The 18020-nt window shown below is 57.9% G+C and overlaps 2 protein-coding genes across 2 annotated transcripts in view; one reads left to right on the forward strand and one right to left on the reverse strand.

The window, feature by feature from the left end:
• Positions 1 to 2877: 2877 nt before the first annotated feature.
• Positions 2878 to 5794, reverse strand: DAO (D-amino acid oxidase). Its single transcript, XM_088525070.1, has 10 exons — positions 5601 to 5794; positions 5349 to 5463; positions 4857 to 4933; positions 4677 to 4742; positions 4378 to 4432; positions 4199 to 4303; positions 3823 to 3905; positions 3414 to 3535; positions 3148 to 3242; positions 2878 to 3016 (listed from the first exon to the last, which is right to left on the reverse strand). Exons 1-10 carry the CDS (start codon positions 5792 to 5794, stop codon positions 2885 to 2887), a joined length of 1044 nt encoding a protein of 347 aa, XP_088381196.1. The 3' UTR covers positions 2878 to 2884.
• Positions 5793 to 18020, forward strand: part of SSH1 (slingshot protein phosphatase 1) — a 28650-nt gene continuing 16422 nt past the window's right edge. The window contains exons 1-2 of the mRNA XM_088525137.1: positions 5793 to 5830; positions 6577 to 6690. Coding sequence (XP_088381263.1) covers positions 5793 to 5830; positions 6577 to 6690 — 152 coding nt within the window. The remainder of the gene's footprint in view (positions 5831 to 6576; positions 6691 to 18020) is intronic.

Here is an 18020-nt window from a genome sequence, read left to right on the forward strand (position 1 = left end):
CCTCTGGGCTCTGCCCCGTGTGCGGAAGCTCCAGGAAGGCCGGGAGAGGGGGAAAATCGAGTGCAGGAACCCCCTGCACTTCACAGCCCCGCTGCTGCGTGTGTCTGTTACCAAGCACCTGCCATCCAAATTCTGCTTTTCCAGTGTCCAGCTCATATTGCTCCCTTTTAAATTTATTTTTCATTTTTATTCAACAGTTTTAAAGGACTGCATTGCAATGGCCTTCAAAGTCTGCATTCAGAGTTTCAGCTGAGGTAGATATATCTAATAAATTAGCACGTATGTATACTTCAAATAGATATCTACCTGGGAAATATTTTATGTAATGCAAAATCTTTTCATCCTGTTGAGTAATTTGGTTTTAACCTGTGACATTTACAGTATTAAAAGAGAAAATGGAAGGCATTTTTGCCTTTCACTTTATATGAATTCTGCATTTAAATATATATATAACGCTATGAATGCCAAGCTCGGTCCTGCTGAGACAGCTTCATATTCTGGGCTTTTGATGTAAAGACAGCGATGCCTAAAGGATGATCCAAAGCTCCCTGGAGTCCGAGTTTTCCAATGACATCCATGGGCTTTGGATCTGCCGAGTTGAGGAGGGCGGCAAGGAGCCCTCGGCAGCTGATTCCGCATTCCCAAAATCCCTAGGAGCCCCCGGGGCTGCTTGAGAGGCAGAGCCCACGGTCGGGTTTGGCAAGTCCTGGAAATGATCAGGAATGGAAGGAGGTTTTGGAGCGTTCACTGAAAAGCTGAAGAACACTTGCCTGATGGCAAGAGCCTAGAAATACTCCCAAGTCCTATTTTATTAATATGGCAACACCGTTGTGTATATCATCAGCTTCCAAAGATTGTTTTACACTGAGTATTTTTCACTGATGAAGGAATTACTACAGTAGCTTCACTTAAAACACTAAAGAGAGGTAATTTTGAATTAAAATTGAGAGCCAACAGAACTGTGTGATTCAGAGACTTGTTAACTGTCCAATACATTAATGTGCCAAGCTGTTGTGGGAACAGTAATTCTCCACGTGCGCTTTGACGGGATGATTCCGTATTCCTACCTGCTTGCTGGAAGAACGCTGAATGTTTCCTCGTGTTTGAATGTACAGTTTCTAAGCTGGGTACATTTTAATGTTTAAAGACTTTGTGTATATGAAGCTTGTTGTAAAATACTCCTTTTGTTCTTATGTTCCTGACGCAACATTGGATAGTTTAATTCCGCACTAGATATTTTATGTTGAATAAATGAATAGTTTTTACAGTAAAAGTGCCCTTGTCCTGGAGGCTGCTGCAGAGGGGCACTGAGGGCCCAGGTTTTGCCCTGCTGGCCCGAGGGCCCCCTGGCTCCTGCTCCGAGGCCTCGGCTGGCCCTTGCACAGCGGATCCGGAGCTCCCTATTCCCGGGAACGGGCGCTGCGGAAGGCCTTGGATCATGGTGCATCATTTAGCGTTCACCACCCTCTTGGGTCCCTGGGACTCCTGTGTCCCCTGCTGCCAAGGGTATAAAATAACTCTCCTCCAAGGCCGGGCTCCGACCTCAGCGCCCGACTGGACGCAGGGTCAAGGTCCCAACCCGCTGCTCGCGGGTGCCCGGCCTCACGCTGCAGCGTTCCAGCTTCACTGGTGCACTCAGGACATCAACCGCCCTCTTCCTGCAATGCACAATGCTTAGGAAAAGAAAGCACCGTGCCAAGGTATTAGAATGCAGCTTTTATTGTGCGCCTCTATTAAACTGTGTTTAACAAAATAAGCAAAATCGGAATGCAAGTAAAATTCCCCCCCAATCTTTTCTAGGTCTGTTTTCCAGGACGGGATCTGCGGCCATGCTCCGTGTTGCTCCCTGGGCTGCTCCATGAGCCTGTGGGGGAAGCGGCCTCGGCTCGGGGCGGACGGACAGCGCCGGCCTGGGCACCTCGACGCAGAACGAGGGGAGTCGAGCGGGGGCCGTTTCACTGAGCGGCTTCTGCTGCGGTGCTATCACGGACCGTTGGGTTCAATGTTAATCACTACTGAGCTCTTTCCAGCCGTTGTCCTGTTTTTCCCCATCCTCTGGGGCTTGGGAGGTGGCTGCAGGGTCAGGGGAGCCGCGGGGCCAGGCAGCCCCGTTTCCCAACTCCCACCTTGGGCAGGCGGCCGCAGACTCGGGCTTCCCAACCGGGCACCACCTCTTCCTTTTGGGATCGGGAGCAGGCGCTGGAGCCGCAGCGACGCCGCGAGCAGCACAGCCCGGCTCCGGCGCCGCTCCGGGCCGCACGGCTGGGAAGCCGACGTGCGGGTGGGAGTTTCGGAGGCGACGACAGCTATTCCGCACGTGTCCTCCGCTATATTTAGAACTTGGCAAACGCAGGGGCCCGAGCGTCCTCCTCGTGTTGCTAAAGGCACCGCTCGGAAGCCCGTTGTAGGGAGCCGCGCGGCCGCCTCCGCCAGACGGATACACCAGGCAGGCGCTGCGGCCCCGGCGTCAACCGCGGAGGAGCCGCCGCAGCCCAAGCAGCTGCTTTGGGGCCTGTGCTGCCTTCCCCAGGGCTCTGTCCTGCTAAGGAGCTTCCAGCTCCTGGGGGGAGCTGGCAAATCCCATTAGGTGCCGGGAGCCTGGGCAGCCGGGGGGACGCAGGCGGCTTCCAGCTCCCTCCCCAGGAACCGCAGCCGGATCCCTGGCCATGAGAGCGTTAGTCCGTGTTTGAAACTCCTCCTCTGCACGAGCCGTGTGAGGCCGGGGTGGAGGGAACGTCGCTGACTACCAGCAAGAGCTGCCCTGGGAGCGAAACGGCACCGACCGGCACCGGCGCTGCCGGCAGGGCCCGGCAGCCGCGTGTGATTCCTTTGTGCTTTTCTCCTACGATTTCTAGGCTGTGGCTACCGAAGGGGCGCGGGCGGCTCAGAGACGGGAGCGCGGCGGGTCCAGCAGCCGCCTCTCCCGCAGGATGCTCCCGAAGAGCCGGGCCGCGGCCATGGCGCAGCCCCAGTGGATGGTGATGCCGAAGCCGCCGTGCCCGTAGTTGTGGATCACCTGCGGGAGCGGAGAGGGGATCGGCACCGGGAGAGCCCCAGTCACCCCAAACTCCCCGTTTTCCAGCTGCCTTTCCCAGCACGGAGCTCCGGGAGGCTGGGAAGAACCAGCTTTGGCTCCAGAGCCGGTACCTCGGCGCGCGCGGGCCCCTGCTCGACGGCCTCCCTCTCCAGGCGCACGCTGGGCCGCAGCGGTCTCAGGCCGCTCCACTCCTGCACGATCGGCGCTTTCTGCAACGCGGAGCCCGTCAGCGCCGCGCGGCAGCGCCCCGAAGCCGCTCCGCGCTGCAAACCCCCTTCTCGCCGCGCGTGCACCGGCGCTAGCGCGTTCCTGAGCACGAGCCAGGGCGCTTTGCGGGAGCCTGCGCCGTGGCCGGCGGTGCCCGCGGCGGCAGGACCCACCTGGAGGGCAGGCAGCAGCCGGCAGCAGCTCTCCCAGATGGCTCTGTGGTCCTGGGCGCTGTTCTCCTCGCTCCAGTTCCCCAGCTGGTTCACGCCTCCCAGCACGGTCACCTCGCTCCTGCAGCGGGGACACGGGGACCCTCGCGACGCGGCTTCGCGTTGCTGCTCGGCCCCGGGGAACGTGACAACCCCGGGAGCCCCTGGGTTGGCTAAAGCCACAGGGCAGATTTCCCTGCGGCTGGGAGCCCAAGTCCCTTGGGATACTCCCCTCCGGAGCTGGGGGGATCCCAACTTGCTAATTGCATAATGGCCGATTGCCTCATCCTGAAATGTTGGTGCCATAGGAAGTGCCAGAAATGCAGCACTTAAAACCCCTCCTGGTTGCCAAAGCGGAGCAGATCTTACCCCGGAATGATGTACGGTGAGTTGTAGATTCCCGTCTCGGGATGGTGAGTTATGATGAAATGCTTCACCCACGGAGCCCGGACCTGGGGGACGGGGGAGGCAGAGTCACAAAGCACCAGGCGAGGTTTTCTACATGTTGTTATCAATATTGTTAAGTCTCTGGCCTCCCTTCCAAGAGGGAAAACAGCCGAAGTCTGGGGATCACGGCGGCTCCTGAGCGGAGCCGGGGCGCGAGGCCGGTTTGCCGCCCCGAGGCCGGCGGGCAGTGGATTTTACACGACTGCTTTTTGCTGGGGATCGGGCCCGAAACACGAGGCGGTCCCGGCCGCGGGCGCCGTTCGGAGCTCCCGGCGGCTCCGGCCTCATCCCGCCTCACCTTGATGACCTGCCCGCGGCCGGGCTGCAGCGCCGGGTCGGGCTGCAGGGCCCCCGCGCGCACCCCGCTGCAGTTGATCACCACGTCGGCGCCCTGGGCAAACACCTGCGGAGAGACGGACACGGAGCGAGCGCCGGCGGCCGCGGCGCCTCCCCGGGACGCTGCGGAAACCCGCTCACCTCCTGGAAAGAGTCGATCTTCTTATGGAAGAACTGCACTCCTCTCTGCATTAACCTGGAGGGACAAGGTCACTGGTAAAAGGAAAGCAGGTAAAAGCCACCGCATCGCCCAAATTAACCCCTGGTGTCGCTACCCGAGCTCTGCTCCCAGTTCCCCTCCTTCCATGCTCAACACAACCCCCTGTCACCCACCAGCTTCACCTGGAGGGAGCCTGATGGGGAGGATGAAAACTCATGCCTGTCCCCCATATTTCTGGGGCAGAAAAATCGGGTAGGAGGAGGCGGTGGTTCTTCCTCACCTCTTGGTGAGCCATGGCAGGTAGCGCCGGCCCTCCAGCATCAGCGCCGTGTGGAACCAGCCGTAGCTGCAGGAGAGCACCCGGAGAGCTGCGAGCGGCTCCGGGAGCCCCCGCGGCCCCGCGGCGCGGCCGGCAGCGCCCGCTCCCTCCTGCGCCGCCCGGGAACGGCGCTGCAAGTACCTGTAGCCAGGGAAGAGCTCCAGCTCTTGCGGGGTCAGCTTCCTGAAGCCCAGGACTATGTCCTTCCAAGAGGGGTCCTGCAAAAGGGCAAGAAGTTTGGATCTCATTAACAATTTAACCACTGCAGTGAAGACACAGGAACACGAGAAAGGAGCGATGGGAGAGCGACACACAGGCGTCTTTGCTGCATGGGTGTCTTTGCTGCATGGGTGTCTTTGCTGCATGGGCGTCTGCTGCATGGGTGTCTTTGCTGCCTCATCCAAGCAGACGAGGGCCAGAGCTCCCACTGCACCAAGCCACAGGCCTTCTGCAGCCAGCAGCAGCCCGCGGAGGGCTCAGCCCTCCCTTTTCACACACATTTCATTGAGAAAACCGGGAAACACGGAGCTCCAGGTGATTTGTTCTCCAGACAAGCCATTGGGATTAGCCGGAGGTTTCGCACGCGATACGAGCTGGAGCCCTGCTCATCCCCGTCGCCGGTCCGCTCCTTACCGGGACGGGCTCTTTGAACAGGTTGTAGCCAGAAACCAGGAACAGCCCCATTTCCTCGGCCTCCGGCGAGCCCACGCGGCCCAGCAGGTAGTCGAAGGTCTCCTTGTTCCATAGCCTACAAGACAACGAGGGCTGCACTGCGGGGCCGCCCGCCCGCGTCCCACCGGCCCCACGGAGCAGCCCGGCGCGCGCGGGGGCTCGTCGCGAACCCGGCGATCCGGGGGTTCCTCCGCACGCCCCGGCCGCACTCACGTCTCCTGCGGGCCGCCGCCGCGGTGCACGTAGGGCTGCCAGAGCCCCGCGGCGCCGTCGCTGGTGGTGCGCGGCGTGAAGCGGTCGGCGTAGACGGCGAGCTGGAGCGCGGGCAGCAGCGCGCTGTACTGCTCGTGGATGCACAGCGCCGTGGAGAGCCCCGCCACGCCGGCGCCCACGACGGCGACGCGCATGGCGCGGCTGCGCGCGCACGGAGCTCTGCCCCGCGGGTGACGCCAGCAGCCGAGGGGCTGCCTGTTGCTGCGGGTCTCCGGTGGGGCAATAAATAAAAATGCCCCCGTGGGAGCCGCGCAGTCCCCGGCAGCTTGCGGGGACGGCTCTCGATGCAGCCTGTTTACTGCCCCAGATGCACCGCGGTCCAAAGTCTAAGTGCCCCGGGCACAGGGATCGCAGCCAGCGCCCGGGATGGGGTCAAAGTCTGGGCCAAGGAGGCCGCCCGGAGCCGCCGATCCCCACGGGAAATGGGGTGGCTGCTCCCCACGGGGACAGAGCGGCCGGGACCGGGCAGGGGGCCGTGGCTTCCCGCTCGCTGCACCCAGGGGCAGTCACGGTGCTTGGGGCTCGTTTTTGGCGCCGCGCGGCCACCCCGGAGGGTTTCAGGGCTCCGTTTCTGGCGCTGAGGCCGCCTCTCCGCCCCGAAGGGCCGCGTTTCGCCCGGCCGCTCTTCCCCTCCGCGCGGAGGCGGCTCCGGGCAGCGCGGGACCCGCTCGCACCCCCAGGGCTTTGCCGGGGCCGCGAGGAAGAGCCTGAAACTCCTGGGCAAAGAGGGGGGCGAGAGGCCGGGACAGGGCCAGGCGCGGGACAGGGCCGAGCGCGGCCGGCCCCGGGCGGCTCCTTCCCCGCGGCGGGGCCTCCCCGCGGCCTCCGGCGGGGGCGGGAGCGTCGCCGCCCCCGGGCCGCCCCCGGCTCCTCCCCGGGCCGTGCCGTGCCGTGCCGGGCCGGGCCGGGCGCGGAGGCTGCGCGGAGCGGCGCTCGCCGCGGCGGAGGAGCCGCCGTTGCCGCCATGGCGCTGGTCACGCTGCAGCGCTCGCCGACCCCCAGCGCCGCCTCCTCGGCCAGCACGAGCGAGGTGAGCCCGGCGCCGCCGCAGGCCCCGCGCGGCCGAGCAGGCCCGGCCCGCCCGCCCGCGACCCCCGGGCCCCGCCGGAGCCCCCCCCGGCTCCCGGCCCAACCTCCCGGCCCCACGGGCCCCACAGCCCCCCACGCGTGTCCCCCCTTCACGCCTGTCCCCTGCCCTCTTCCCCCGCGGCTCCCTCCGCGCTGCCCCTTCGCAGCGCTCCGGGGCGGCCTTGCTGTCCCCCGCGCGTCGCTGTGGCCCTTCGGTCACCCCGAGGACGGCCGCAGTGCTCCGCGTCCCTCTTCCCCCCGTGGCGCCCGTCCCTTCCCCGCCGCATTAACGCTCCCGTTTGTCACCCGCCACGTCCCGGTGACCCCCCGGTTAGCGAGGACGGGGAGGCGAGCGCTGCTCCCCGGGCACTGCTCCTTCCCTGCTCCGGAGCCCGGCTCCGTCCTTGGGAAGCGAGCGTTAGGGATGTGTTGTGTCCATGGGAAGCTCGGAGAAATCACGGAGGTGTTTGTGCTTTTCCAGGGGTGCTTGGGCTTCGCTCTAAGGAATTCCGTTGGGTTTTGTGTTAGTCGGATCCTGTAGCTTAAACTGATGAAGGGGACAAGATCTGCGGGTCATCTGACCCGCACGGATGTAAATGAGCCGTAACCCTATTGTAGTCGGGGAATTAGGCTGGATTTAGACTGCTGCAGGTGGAAGAGGAATCAGTCGTACGTCCCCACCTTCCCGTATCCACCTGCGCCGGGTGCTGCATTGCACGGGACCTCTGTCTTCCTTATTTATTTTATTGGGTGCCTGTAGAGATTTCCCTTTCCCCTTGGAAAATGTTGCCCCAGGCGTCGCATCCAGTGTCCTCCAAGGCCGAGCGCTTCCCTCTTGCCGGCGCTCGGTGGCAGCTGGAGGAAGACATCAATTTGGATGGTCCTTTCTGCCATAAAACTCCATAAAGTTATGAACAGTCCTTTGGAAAACGAAAGGAGCTGTTTTTGTGCAACTCATTTAAAAGAAAAAATCCCATCCAGAAGTGCCAGTGTTTTCCCTCATCTTCTCTGATGTTTATTGCAGGAATGGATTTACAGGCCCTTCAGGGCCTGAGCCTCTGTGAAAAGCTATTAGAAGATTTTTAAAGCAGAGGGTGGTGATCAAATATCCTTGCTAATCGTAAGTTTTTGCAGCCTGCCTTCCTGAACCTGAAGGACTTTATAAAATGGATGCAGCAGCCTTCAAGAGACGAGCAGCCGCGCCAGCGTAGCATGCCAAAAATTCTTAGGAGTGTTTTATCCAAGGAGAGAAATAGTTAATGTGCGTTTGCAGGCTCGCGTGCGTTCGGCTGCCATCCCGCTCGTGCGTCCCGATGTCTCCGTGCCGGCTTGGCGCAGCCACCGTGGCCACCGGGGAGCCGGTTGGTGGCCAAGCCCTCGTGGGGACGTCCTGCCCGAGAGCCGCCCCGGCAGCCCTGGCCCTTCTGTGGCCTTTGGGTTTCACTGCATCCTTTTAGATGGCAACAAAGGGACAGGCGAGTTGAAACCAGGTCACCCCGTGCACGGGCTGAGCCGGAGCGGCCTCGGCGCCCGTCTCCGCTGCGCCGCCTGGCCCGGCCATCGCCGTGATTCACGGTCACATTTGTTTAAAAAAAAAGTTTTTTCTCTGCCCTGTTGCTACGTGACAGACCCAAACAAACACCGGGGCCGCTCGAGGGAGGCCCGAGCCCTTCGCGGGGCCGCGATCGGCCCTCGGAGGAGGCCGCGGGTCTGCCCGGGGCGCTGTAAACAAACCAAAAATAGAGGCCCTGCAGCTCCGTTCCTCCGCGCGCCGCAGTCCTGCACGGGGCCGGCGGCACCTCTTGGCCTCCGAGGGGGCCGTGTGTCCGTCCCGGCGCCGTTCCCGTTCCTCTTGGTTTTCCTCCGCTTGCTTCGGTTCCGCGCTCCTGCTCTCGGGAGCTCCGGCCTCGGCACGACGGGGACGTGGGACATCCGCGGCCCTGCACGCGTGTGCACACCCGAACCTCGAATCTTCAGTGTTTTGCATGGAAATATTCACTTCTCTCTGAATTTCACAAAACCACCTGGAAACAACCCCCATTGTAGCCCCTTCGATGCAGGTTTTAGGCTGTTCTGTGAATGACAAAATGTGTCCTGAGCCCCAGACGGGAGGAACCGCTTTCTGATGGGTTTGTGTCTCTCCACGTTAAGCAGGCTCTGGTGTCCTGTATGGTGCAAGCCTCAGTGAAGGTTTTTCCTTATTTCAGGACCATCTCTGAGGTCTCTGCCTTGCAGGGCTCCCAGATCCAGCAGAGCAGCCTCCCCGGGGAGCCTTCTGCTTTGAGTGGACACTCCTGCACTGTCCATGGCTCTCTAGAAGAAACTAGCCACAATACGATGTTTTTGTTTATTCGCTTCAAAAGTTTCTTGTCCAGAAGTTACTGGAGAAGCTGAAGGATGTGGTTGGGAAGCAGAGCTGTGTGAAAGCGCTTTTCCAGGCTCAGGTTGGCGAGTCGGCTTCTGTTTTAAGGGAAATAACACTTCAGGGTTAGTGCTGCTACCTGAAAAGCCTCGCTTGCTTCCAGGTGCAAAGTTTCTGCAAGTGTCTGGGGAAAAAGTCATCGTTTTTATAAATCCTCGGGGTTCCCAAGAGCCCGATGCTCCATCCAACCAGTCTTTGGCTTAGCAGAGCCTTTGGCGCGCGCTGCCGTGGACCCTCTTGGTGACATCTCGGCTTGCGAGCTTCAAACTGAGCTAGGACCAGCCTGCAGGGCTGGGAATTCCTTCAGCATCCCTGTGAGCCCCTTTATCACCAGCACTGGGTGCTGGATGATTATATGGTTATGGAGTCTCATTTATCCCTGGAATTTGGGGGGAAACATCAACGCCTCCTCCCCACCCCAAGTAGCCACCGAACCCCTTTCATTGCAGCCCTTGCACCAGCGATGGTGCATGGGGATCTTCCCCAGTCGCCCCGTGGCACCAAGCCGTGTCTAACTCCTTGTCTCCTTCTTTTCCCCCTCAGCTGGAGGTCGGCAGCGATGAAGAACGTAAATTCACCGCGAGGTAAGAGCACCACGCCGCCCTGCACGCTGCTTCCCCTCCCGGTAACGGGCTGCTGTGTCCCTTCTGGCTCTGGATCTTCGGACAGGAGCTGCAGGAGCGGCTGCCCGCGGTGGCTGCACGGTCAGGCCTGCGGCCACCAGAGCTCCACACCCTGGGAATGGTCTTTCCCTTATCCATTTGGTTTTGGGGTGAGCATTTAATGAACTGAAAGTCTGCAAGAGGGCTCGTTTATTCCTCTTGGGTAGAAACTGGGGAATTGCTCATGCAATGTGGCCACAAAGCTGTTTTCTCAATGCCTGTCTGCTCTGAGGTTGGATATTTGGAGGGCCTAGGGAAGGGATGGGAAGAAAGCTCTGTTCTTTCCTGGATATTGAAGAAACGGGAATTTGACTGGGCTGTTGGGAATGGGAATGTGTCCTGCTTTCTTCAGCACAAAAGGATGAAAAAAGGGACAAAGAATGAGCGGATGGCGTCAGTGCTGGTACAAGCGTGGGGGGATGCTGGCCCGGAGGGGCTCCGGGCGGTTCTGTGGGTTGTTCTCCCCAAACCATCAGCACTGGCAGCCCCCAACCTGCAAACCCTGCTCCAAGAGGTGAGGTGTAAAAATGCCACAGGGCTCCACAGGCTTCTGCTCTTCTCCCTGCTACTGCTTCCTACTTTGGTTGTCCTGACTTAAGACGAAAGCAAAGCCACGAATGTTGCTGCTTGGAGCTGTTGTTGTTTTTATGCAGTTATTTATGTTCTTGAGACATACTGTTTCAGAAGCGTAAAACAGAGACACTGTTGGCAGTCAGCTTTGTGTCCCAGCCTCATGGATGAGTTGGCTGGGACTAGGAGAAGGCAGGTTGGATGCTGCCCTCGTCCTGCGAGGGGAGGCAGAGAACAGCAGAATGAGGAGCCCGTTGGCTGGGTCTGTCCGTTCCCGCTTTCCCGTGTGCCGCGGAGGTGCTGGAGCCTCCTCCTGCTTCCCTGTGTGCATGCAGTGCTGCATGTCCCCTGTGCACAGATGTTCTGCTAACACCCTGCGGCTTCGTTATTTTCTGGAGAACGCATTTTGTACCAGTTAAAGCAAAATTGGGGGTTCTTGGTTCTGTTTCCAGCGTGGCCGTGAGCTCACTGTGCAGTTCAGGGCTCAGGGTGGCACCCGCGACACGTCCTTAACTTTTGTGCCCTTTCTGCTGAGGTTTCAACCAGCAATATTTAACCTACCAATGTCTATGTGAGAATCTCTTGCTGGCTCTTCTGAAAGAGGAATTGCGGCTTCGTTCCTCTTCGTTACAAATGAATTCCGTGTAAAGGTTAATCACTGGGACCGTGATGGGAGCCCCCAAACCCAGTGCTCTCTGGAGCAGTTTTGCACTGCAAATATTTGCATCCATTGTGGGCGGGTGTACATAGTGAGATGGCACTTAAAAGGTGAGATTTCTTTTACTGGCCAGCAAAGCACTCTGCAACACTAACTTTATACCCTGGCACCCCATTAGCCTTTTTCCTGCAGCCTCCTGGGGCTACACTGGCCTGTGTGATTTTCAGGATAGGAATCTGGTGGTTAAATTGCTGGATAGACCTGGCGTTGAATAGGATGGCTCTTGTGCAGAGCCGTTCCTGGACTCAGGGGGACACCACCAAGAACTTTGTGGCACTAACGTGGGCCGAGCGTAGATAATAAATAAAGTTCTGCCCAGGGAAGGGGACCGTTTGGGGGATTTTTGTCTTGTGGTTGGTTGGTTGGTTTTAACCTCCTTCCTGCTGTGCCTGGCGCCCATGGGGTGGCAGAATTGTTCCACGTTGTCCTGCGCTCGCAGCAGCGGAGCGTGGAGCTCGCGGGAGCCGCCTGCGGCGTCGCTGGATCCGCGACGGTCCCGACGCTCCGAAAGGGAAGGGCTGCCGGCAACAAGAGCCCGTCCTGCTGCTGCGCATCCCTGGCGTGGTGGGAATGTGCTGGGACGTGTTTATGGCCCAGTCCTGTCGCCCCCGAGCAGGTTATTTTCATTCACTCCGAGGATTTCCGTTCGAGGCCGGGTGGTTGGCTCTGCTTGTAGGAACGATTTGGTGTGGGGTGTTTTTTATCGGCTGCACATTCCCCTTCCTGCAGTGCTTGGAGGAAGTGTGGCCTGTGTTGTCATCTCAGAACCAGCTGTTCCTCTTGCTTCTCCTTGGTCTTAGCTTTCTTACGGTTTCTGTCATGCCAAAATTATTTTCTTCCCTTTTTAAGTTACAAGCTCCTTAGTTTAGTTAAGCTCCTACCCTAAAATAGACCAAGCGGGAATGCTCTAACTTCAGCTCTTCTCTCAAAAAATCCTGTCACTTTCTGCATTTTCTTAGGCATTGATGTGCTTTAAAGTCTTCCCCTTTTCCCTCACTGCTCCCAAGTCTTCTGGGAGCCCCGATGTTGTAGCTGCTCCTGGTGGATAACCAGGAGTCTGTTTTGTTCCTGGGTGTGAGGAGGTTCCCGGCAGACTCAGGAATTCCCGACTTCGCCTTCCTTCCCAAATGCATCAGCCTGGCTGTTGTGGCACAATTCCTTTCTTTTTCTCCAAAGAAGCTGCGTGCCCATCGTATCCTGAAAAATCCTATCCGCGTATTAACAAAAGCACTTCCAAGGTGAAGCTCGGAGGAGTGTGTGTTAGCTTGTGACTTTAAAGCTGGGACAGGTTTTCCAGCAATATACTGCATGGTAATGCAGAGACCGAGAAAGCTCATCACTTGGAAAGTCATAAAATGAACTTGGTAAAATAGATAATTATGTAATTACCTTGTGCTTGTTTGGTTTTATCATTTCCTGCTGCTAGGGCCCCAGCACTAGGTCAGAAGAAAGATTTCACCAACAGCTGCTCCTGTCATCAGTGGCTGTTTCTCAGATGCAGGTGACAAATGCAGTCAGATAATCACTGCATTGAATTACCAACACAAGTGGGTTTGTTTGCCCGCTCTTTCCGTGATCTTTGCTGATATTGGCTTCTCGGTGGCAACCTGGTCGCGGTCGGCGGCGGCGCTGGGGACTCGGTTCCTTCTGCAGGGACGTGGGGCTTCACCTGCTGCAGGAGGGACTCCAACCTCTGCTCCATCCTGAGGATCTCGATGGGAACGGGAGCTCCTGTGTGCTAATCCCGTCCTGTTTTTTTTAAAAAAAACCTTTCTGTTGTGGGAGTTTTGACCTGCTCTTGTTTTAAAAATGGGGCAAGGAGAAGGTACCACATCCCACTTTCTTTCCACATCCCTCATGGGGTGCCCTGCACGATGACCAGCTCAGGAAGGAACATGCTCCACCAGCACGACTTGCTCACCGGTTCTCCAGTTCCATTGCTCTTTTCGTTGTAGTTTGGCCAAAATAAGGTAATTTTCACCTTTGAGGGGTCATTGCTTTGACTTGTTCTTGCCTTGGCTGCAGGAATTAGGTGGAGCCTTCAGGTTTATGAGGAAAGACTCCATTCATCTGCTGGGCTGATGACACACCTGGGGGAGCTTGTGCTTTATTTTAGCTCCTTAAATTATTTATTGATGCCCTTAAGCTCCAGGGGGAGATCCGTGTGCGGGAATCGCGCGGGAAGCTCCATGGCGCGTGGGGACTGATCCGTGGGGACGGATCAGTGGGGACGGGTCCTCGCGGCTGGACAGGTCCCGCCGAGCCCGGGATTTGTGGCCTCGCGGCTGCTTGGTGGGAGCTCCCGGGGCAGAACTCGCTGGCTCTATCGCCCGTTCCAAACAGGACGCTGAATCACATCCCGGCGCGGCCGCCGCATCCTGCCCTCGCGCGCTCCGTGCGCCGCGGCCCGCGCGGCCGCGCTCCAGGTGCAGCACCCGGGGACACGATGAGGCCCCTCCGTTCTGCGTGGGTTGTGCAGGGGCGTTCGAGGAACGAGGGGCTGGGGACACCCGCTCGCTCCGTTGGGCCTCGGCCTTCCCGGGAAACCGGAGCCGGCTCGGAGCTGAGCAATGGGATGGGCTCACTTGGATGTAGAGTGAGAGCAGGAGACCTGCCAGGCTGAAGATGTGATCAGACCCCTAGGAATTGTAAATAAATCCTTAAAAATATCCTTTTTTATTTTTTTTCCCTAAACCTCAGCAGTTTCGCAAAAGTACCCCCTGGCCCTGTTATCAAAGGTACTGCCTTTGTGCTGACGCTTTTTTTTTTCTGTAAAAGGCAGTGCATTTGCTGTTTATTTAGGCATTAAAGAGCAGGGTCAGAAAAATATTTTGGTTTCAAATACCTCATGATTTTAAATACCTTAATCTTTGATAATCGGTTGCCAAGATCTGTGAGTCAGGGATTTCTCATACAAATCTGAGCCTGACAAGTGTCTTTCGGATGTTTTGGGGAAATGGGAAATGGAGGACAGTTTTGTAGGCATGCCCTTACTTTTAATGAGGTTTTCCTTTTTTTGGTGAGTTTTAATGAGCACTGAGGTTTTTTTCTTTCTCAGTTTTAAGCGTCCACCTGCAGCGTGTGAAACCCCGATGGCAAAGCACTCTGCACACAAGATCAGAACGCAAAAGAGGCCAGAAATTATCTCGGCCTCTGAGGGATTAGGATGCCGACTGCATCCATTATTTACTTAGGCTTAAATAGGAAGAGAGGGTTTTTCTCCGCAGAGCTTGCTCGGCCCTCTCTGGTGCTCTAAGCGATGCGGTCCGAGCAGAAGCCAACGCCGTTGAGCTGGTGCTCCCAAATGGATCCAGATCTGCTCCCAGGAGAGCACCTGGCAGGTCCGAGACGCTCCCATGGGGCCTCCCTGCCACCCTTCCCCTTGAGCCCTCGGTTGCTTTTCGCTCCGAGGGGTCTATTCTCCATGCAAGGCTCAGCCTCCTTTAAAAGAGAGTGGATTCATGGAGGGAAGGTGGAAAGGAGGGATCGTCTGGGATCCTGGGGTGCGTTAAGAAGAGCGTCTGCAGCAGGTCCAGGGAGGGGATCCTGCCCCTCTGCTCAGCCCTGCTGAGGCCACATCTGGAGTATTGTGTCCAGTTCTGGGCTCCACAGGACAAGAGGGATGTGGAGCTGCTGGAGAGAGTCCAGCGCAGGGCCACAAGGATGATCAGGGGCCTGGAACATCTGCCCTATGAGGAGAGGCTGAGGGAGCTGGGCCTGTTCAGCCTGGAGAAGAGAAGGCTGAGAGGGGACCTGAGCAGTGTCTGTAGGTACCTCAAGGGAGGCAGCGAGGAGGATGGGGCGGCCTCTTCTCGGTGGTGGCCACTGACAGAACTAGAGGAAATGGCCCCAAACTGAAGCACCAAAAGTTCCACAGGAACTTAAGGAAGAATTTCCTAACAGTGAGGGTGCCAGAGCACTGGAACAGGCTGCCCAGAGAGGTTGTGGAGTCTCCTTCTCTGGAGATCTTCAATCCCCCTTGGACGCAGCCCTGTGCCACGTGCTCTAGGTGACCCTCCATGTGCAGGGGTTGGACTAGGTGACCTCTAGAGGTCCCTTCCAACCTTGAGCATTCCATGATTCTATGTCCGAGGGTTTTACCAGCCCACTCCGTGCAGAGCAAGCTCAGCCCTGGCTGCCGAACGCGGTGTTTTTCGGGGATCCGCTCATCCCTGCAGGGAGCCGGGCAGGCTCTTAACGCTAGAGGGGGCGCTGGCTCGAGCTGGAGCTTTTCCTGCCCTGCTTTTCCCCGCCGGGATCTGTCGAGGTTTATTTCATTTTATTTTTGCACGTTGCCCATGTGTCAAGTGCGCCCTGGTCTCTGCTGCCTTTTTTGGAGCCGTTCTGCAGGCCGGCGCGCGCGGGCCTCGGCGGCGCTCCCGGCGTTCCCGGTCCTCAAAGCTCCTGTCACCTTCTCTTGCATTCCCGGCGGTGCTGCCTCCCTCTCCATCACGGAGCTTCCCATATGATTCTCCCGCCTCGACAAGGTTAAAGCAGAGCGTGGATGGGAGCGATGCAGGGGCAGGAGGATGTGCCGGCGCGCCTGGGGATGAAGGCTCCTTGCTGAGGAGCCTGGGCTCGAGTGGGAGCAACATTCCAGCCCCGGCACAGCACGGACCGCAGCTCGGAGACGCCTCCCTGCATTCCCGGTGTTGAGCTCCGTCCTCCCTCCCTACCTGTGGTCACCAAACACCTCTTTGGCAGCCGCAGCAGTTGTTTGCACGGCAATAACTGGAAAAAAGGGATTTATGGAGAGGCGCAGCCTGCGGTTCTGGTTCTTCACGTTGCAGTGTTAGTGAGAAGGAAGCCCGGGGGCGCTGGGACTGCGTGGGCAGCGCCACGGGCCCCAGCCACGCGGATACGGGCACGGATGCGGGAATCCCCTTTGGACCGGGTTTGGTGACAGCGGTTTAATGGGCTCTGATGTCACCGTTAGGGATGTGCCCCGGCCTCGTGCGCTCTCGTGGGCTGACATCATTTTCGGGGGAATCTGGGAGCGCTCCCTGCGATCGCACGCGCTGCGTCCCAGCGCGCTGCAAAGCTGCTGCTGCCCCCATCGGCCTCGTGCCTTTGTGAACTCTCTGATTAATGGGATGAGCAAATGCGGCTTTTTTTTCTTTTTTTTTTTCTTCCTGATGAAACAATCTCATATTTTATTTGGCTTTGCACCACCAAAGTACTAGGGATTCCTAGAATTTTCCCTTTCCTGGCCATCTGGGAGTTGTTCTGACTTATTTTGCACAAGTCTCTGCTGGAACGGGGAGCAGTCCTGCTGATTCCTCTGCTTCCCTCTTTCTGCCCTTTTCCAGCTCCAGCACCTCCTTCCCAGCCCCTCGCTCCTCCGCAGGGATGAGGGGCAGAGCCCGGAGCTGTGGTGGCTGCAATATCAGTAGCTTTTTCTCTTTTTTTCCTCTTTTTCTCCCCAAACCTCCTGCCTCCGGTGCCACTGCAGGCCGGTTGCTCTCCCATGGGGCCGGGACACACGGGACAGGCAGATCCACATCATTAGCAGTCTGTTAACGGAGGACATCAGCTTCCCGGGCTTCTCCATTGATTTCATATTTTCTCTTCCCTCTTTTTGCCCGCCGAGGGTTTGGATCAGGTTTGCCTCCCTGCGTTTGCGTTTTGGGTTCTTCTTGGGGTGAATTTTCTCCATTTCGGGGAGCCTGAGCGCGATGACTGTTCACGGCTGCACCCGAATGTGGCCACGGGTACGGAAAGAGCCTTCCTGCCTCCCATTCCTGTGTCCACGGTGGGTGGACGTGTCCCAACACCTCTGTGTGGCTCTAATCACATTTTAATTTAATTCCTTGCATGTGTTGAGCATGGGGCCCGTCCTGGCATCGGAGCCTGCTCCATAAAGTCACTTTTTGGGCCCCGCACGGCCTGGCCTGGCTGTGGGAGCATCACCAGTTCCAGGCCGAGGGAAGAAAAAAATCATCCCCCAGTTCTCATCCCCCTTATCAAAGGGCCTGTGGAAAAGGAAGTGTTATTTTAATGTTGTGGAGCTTGGAAGACGTGTTTTTTCCTGACCTTATCAGTTTGGGAAGGCTTTGAGCAGAAGATGCCATGCGAAGGAAATGATAGGAAGCGGGACATTTGCGCTGTTGTAATCGTGGGACCAAATTCGAGAGAAGTGCGAATACGGTTTGGGGGTTTGCTTTATTTTCCCCCTTTTTTCTCTCTTTTCCCTAAATGACAGAGCTGGCTGTAGCCGTGCAGCTTCGTGGGGCACAAGGAATGGGTCACGCGCGAGTCGGAGTCGACCCTTGTGTAATGTCACCTTTTGGGGAGCTGCTGTTGGTGACTCCAGCATGGATCCAATGGATGGGTGACCTTCTCTGTCCCTTCTGTCCCCTCTGTGTCCCTCTGTCCCCCCTCTGTACATTTTGTTCCGTTGATGGGTGGGAAATTAAGAAACTTAATTTGGCAAAGATTGAGTGGCCGAAGAGCGAGGCAGGCCTGGATGGCAGCTCCGAGCGGTGCCAGCACCCAACGGGCCAGCCAAGCAGGGAAGGCTCGAGATGAACTCGGAAACAGAAGAGCTCAGCAGCAACTCGCATCGTTTTTAAGAGCAGAGCTGTAAGCACGTAGATCTGGCTGCATTAAATGGACTTCCCTCCGTGCTCAACAACAGCTGGAAAAATAGCAAGTTCATTACGGCTCTGGAGACGCTGCCCTTTGCAGGATTTTGGGTGCAAAAACCGGCTGGTTGGGCCTTGCCTGTATTAACTGAGCGGCAGCCTGGGGGGAGCAGGGCTGGATCCCCGGCCTGGGGATCCTACGAATCTCCGTTCTGCCCCCTTCCTGTTTTAGTTAATAAGATTTTTGAATCCCTAGACTTGTAGGAGACTAGTGAGAGTCCCCCCAAGCTGGAGGGGCATTAGGGCAGCGTTTCCTTCCAGGCTGCCATGCACGAC

This window comes from Tinamus guttatus, unplaced genomic scaffold, assembly GCF_059628265.1.
Source record: "Tinamus guttatus ecotype Peru unplaced genomic scaffold, ASM5962826v1 Tinamus_guttatus_pri_ptg000223l, whole genome shotgun sequence".
Taxonomy (NCBI): domain Eukaryota; kingdom Metazoa; phylum Chordata; class Aves; order Tinamiformes; family Tinamidae; genus Tinamus; species Tinamus guttatus.

Coding starts and splice junctions, on each gene's coding strand:
- DAO (XM_088525070.1), bottom strand. CDS start 5,794: ATGCGCGTCGCCGTCGTGGGCGCCGGCGTGGCGGGGCTCTCCACGGCG. Junction 4,934..5,348: donor TGTTCAAAGAGCCCGTCCCG/GTAAGGAGCGGA, acceptor GCCCTTTTGCAG/GACCCCTCTTGGAAGGACAT. Junction 4,304..4,377: donor AGATCGACTCTTTCCAGGAG/GTGAGCGGGTTT, acceptor GTCTCTCCGCAG/GTGTTTGCCCAGGGCGCCGA.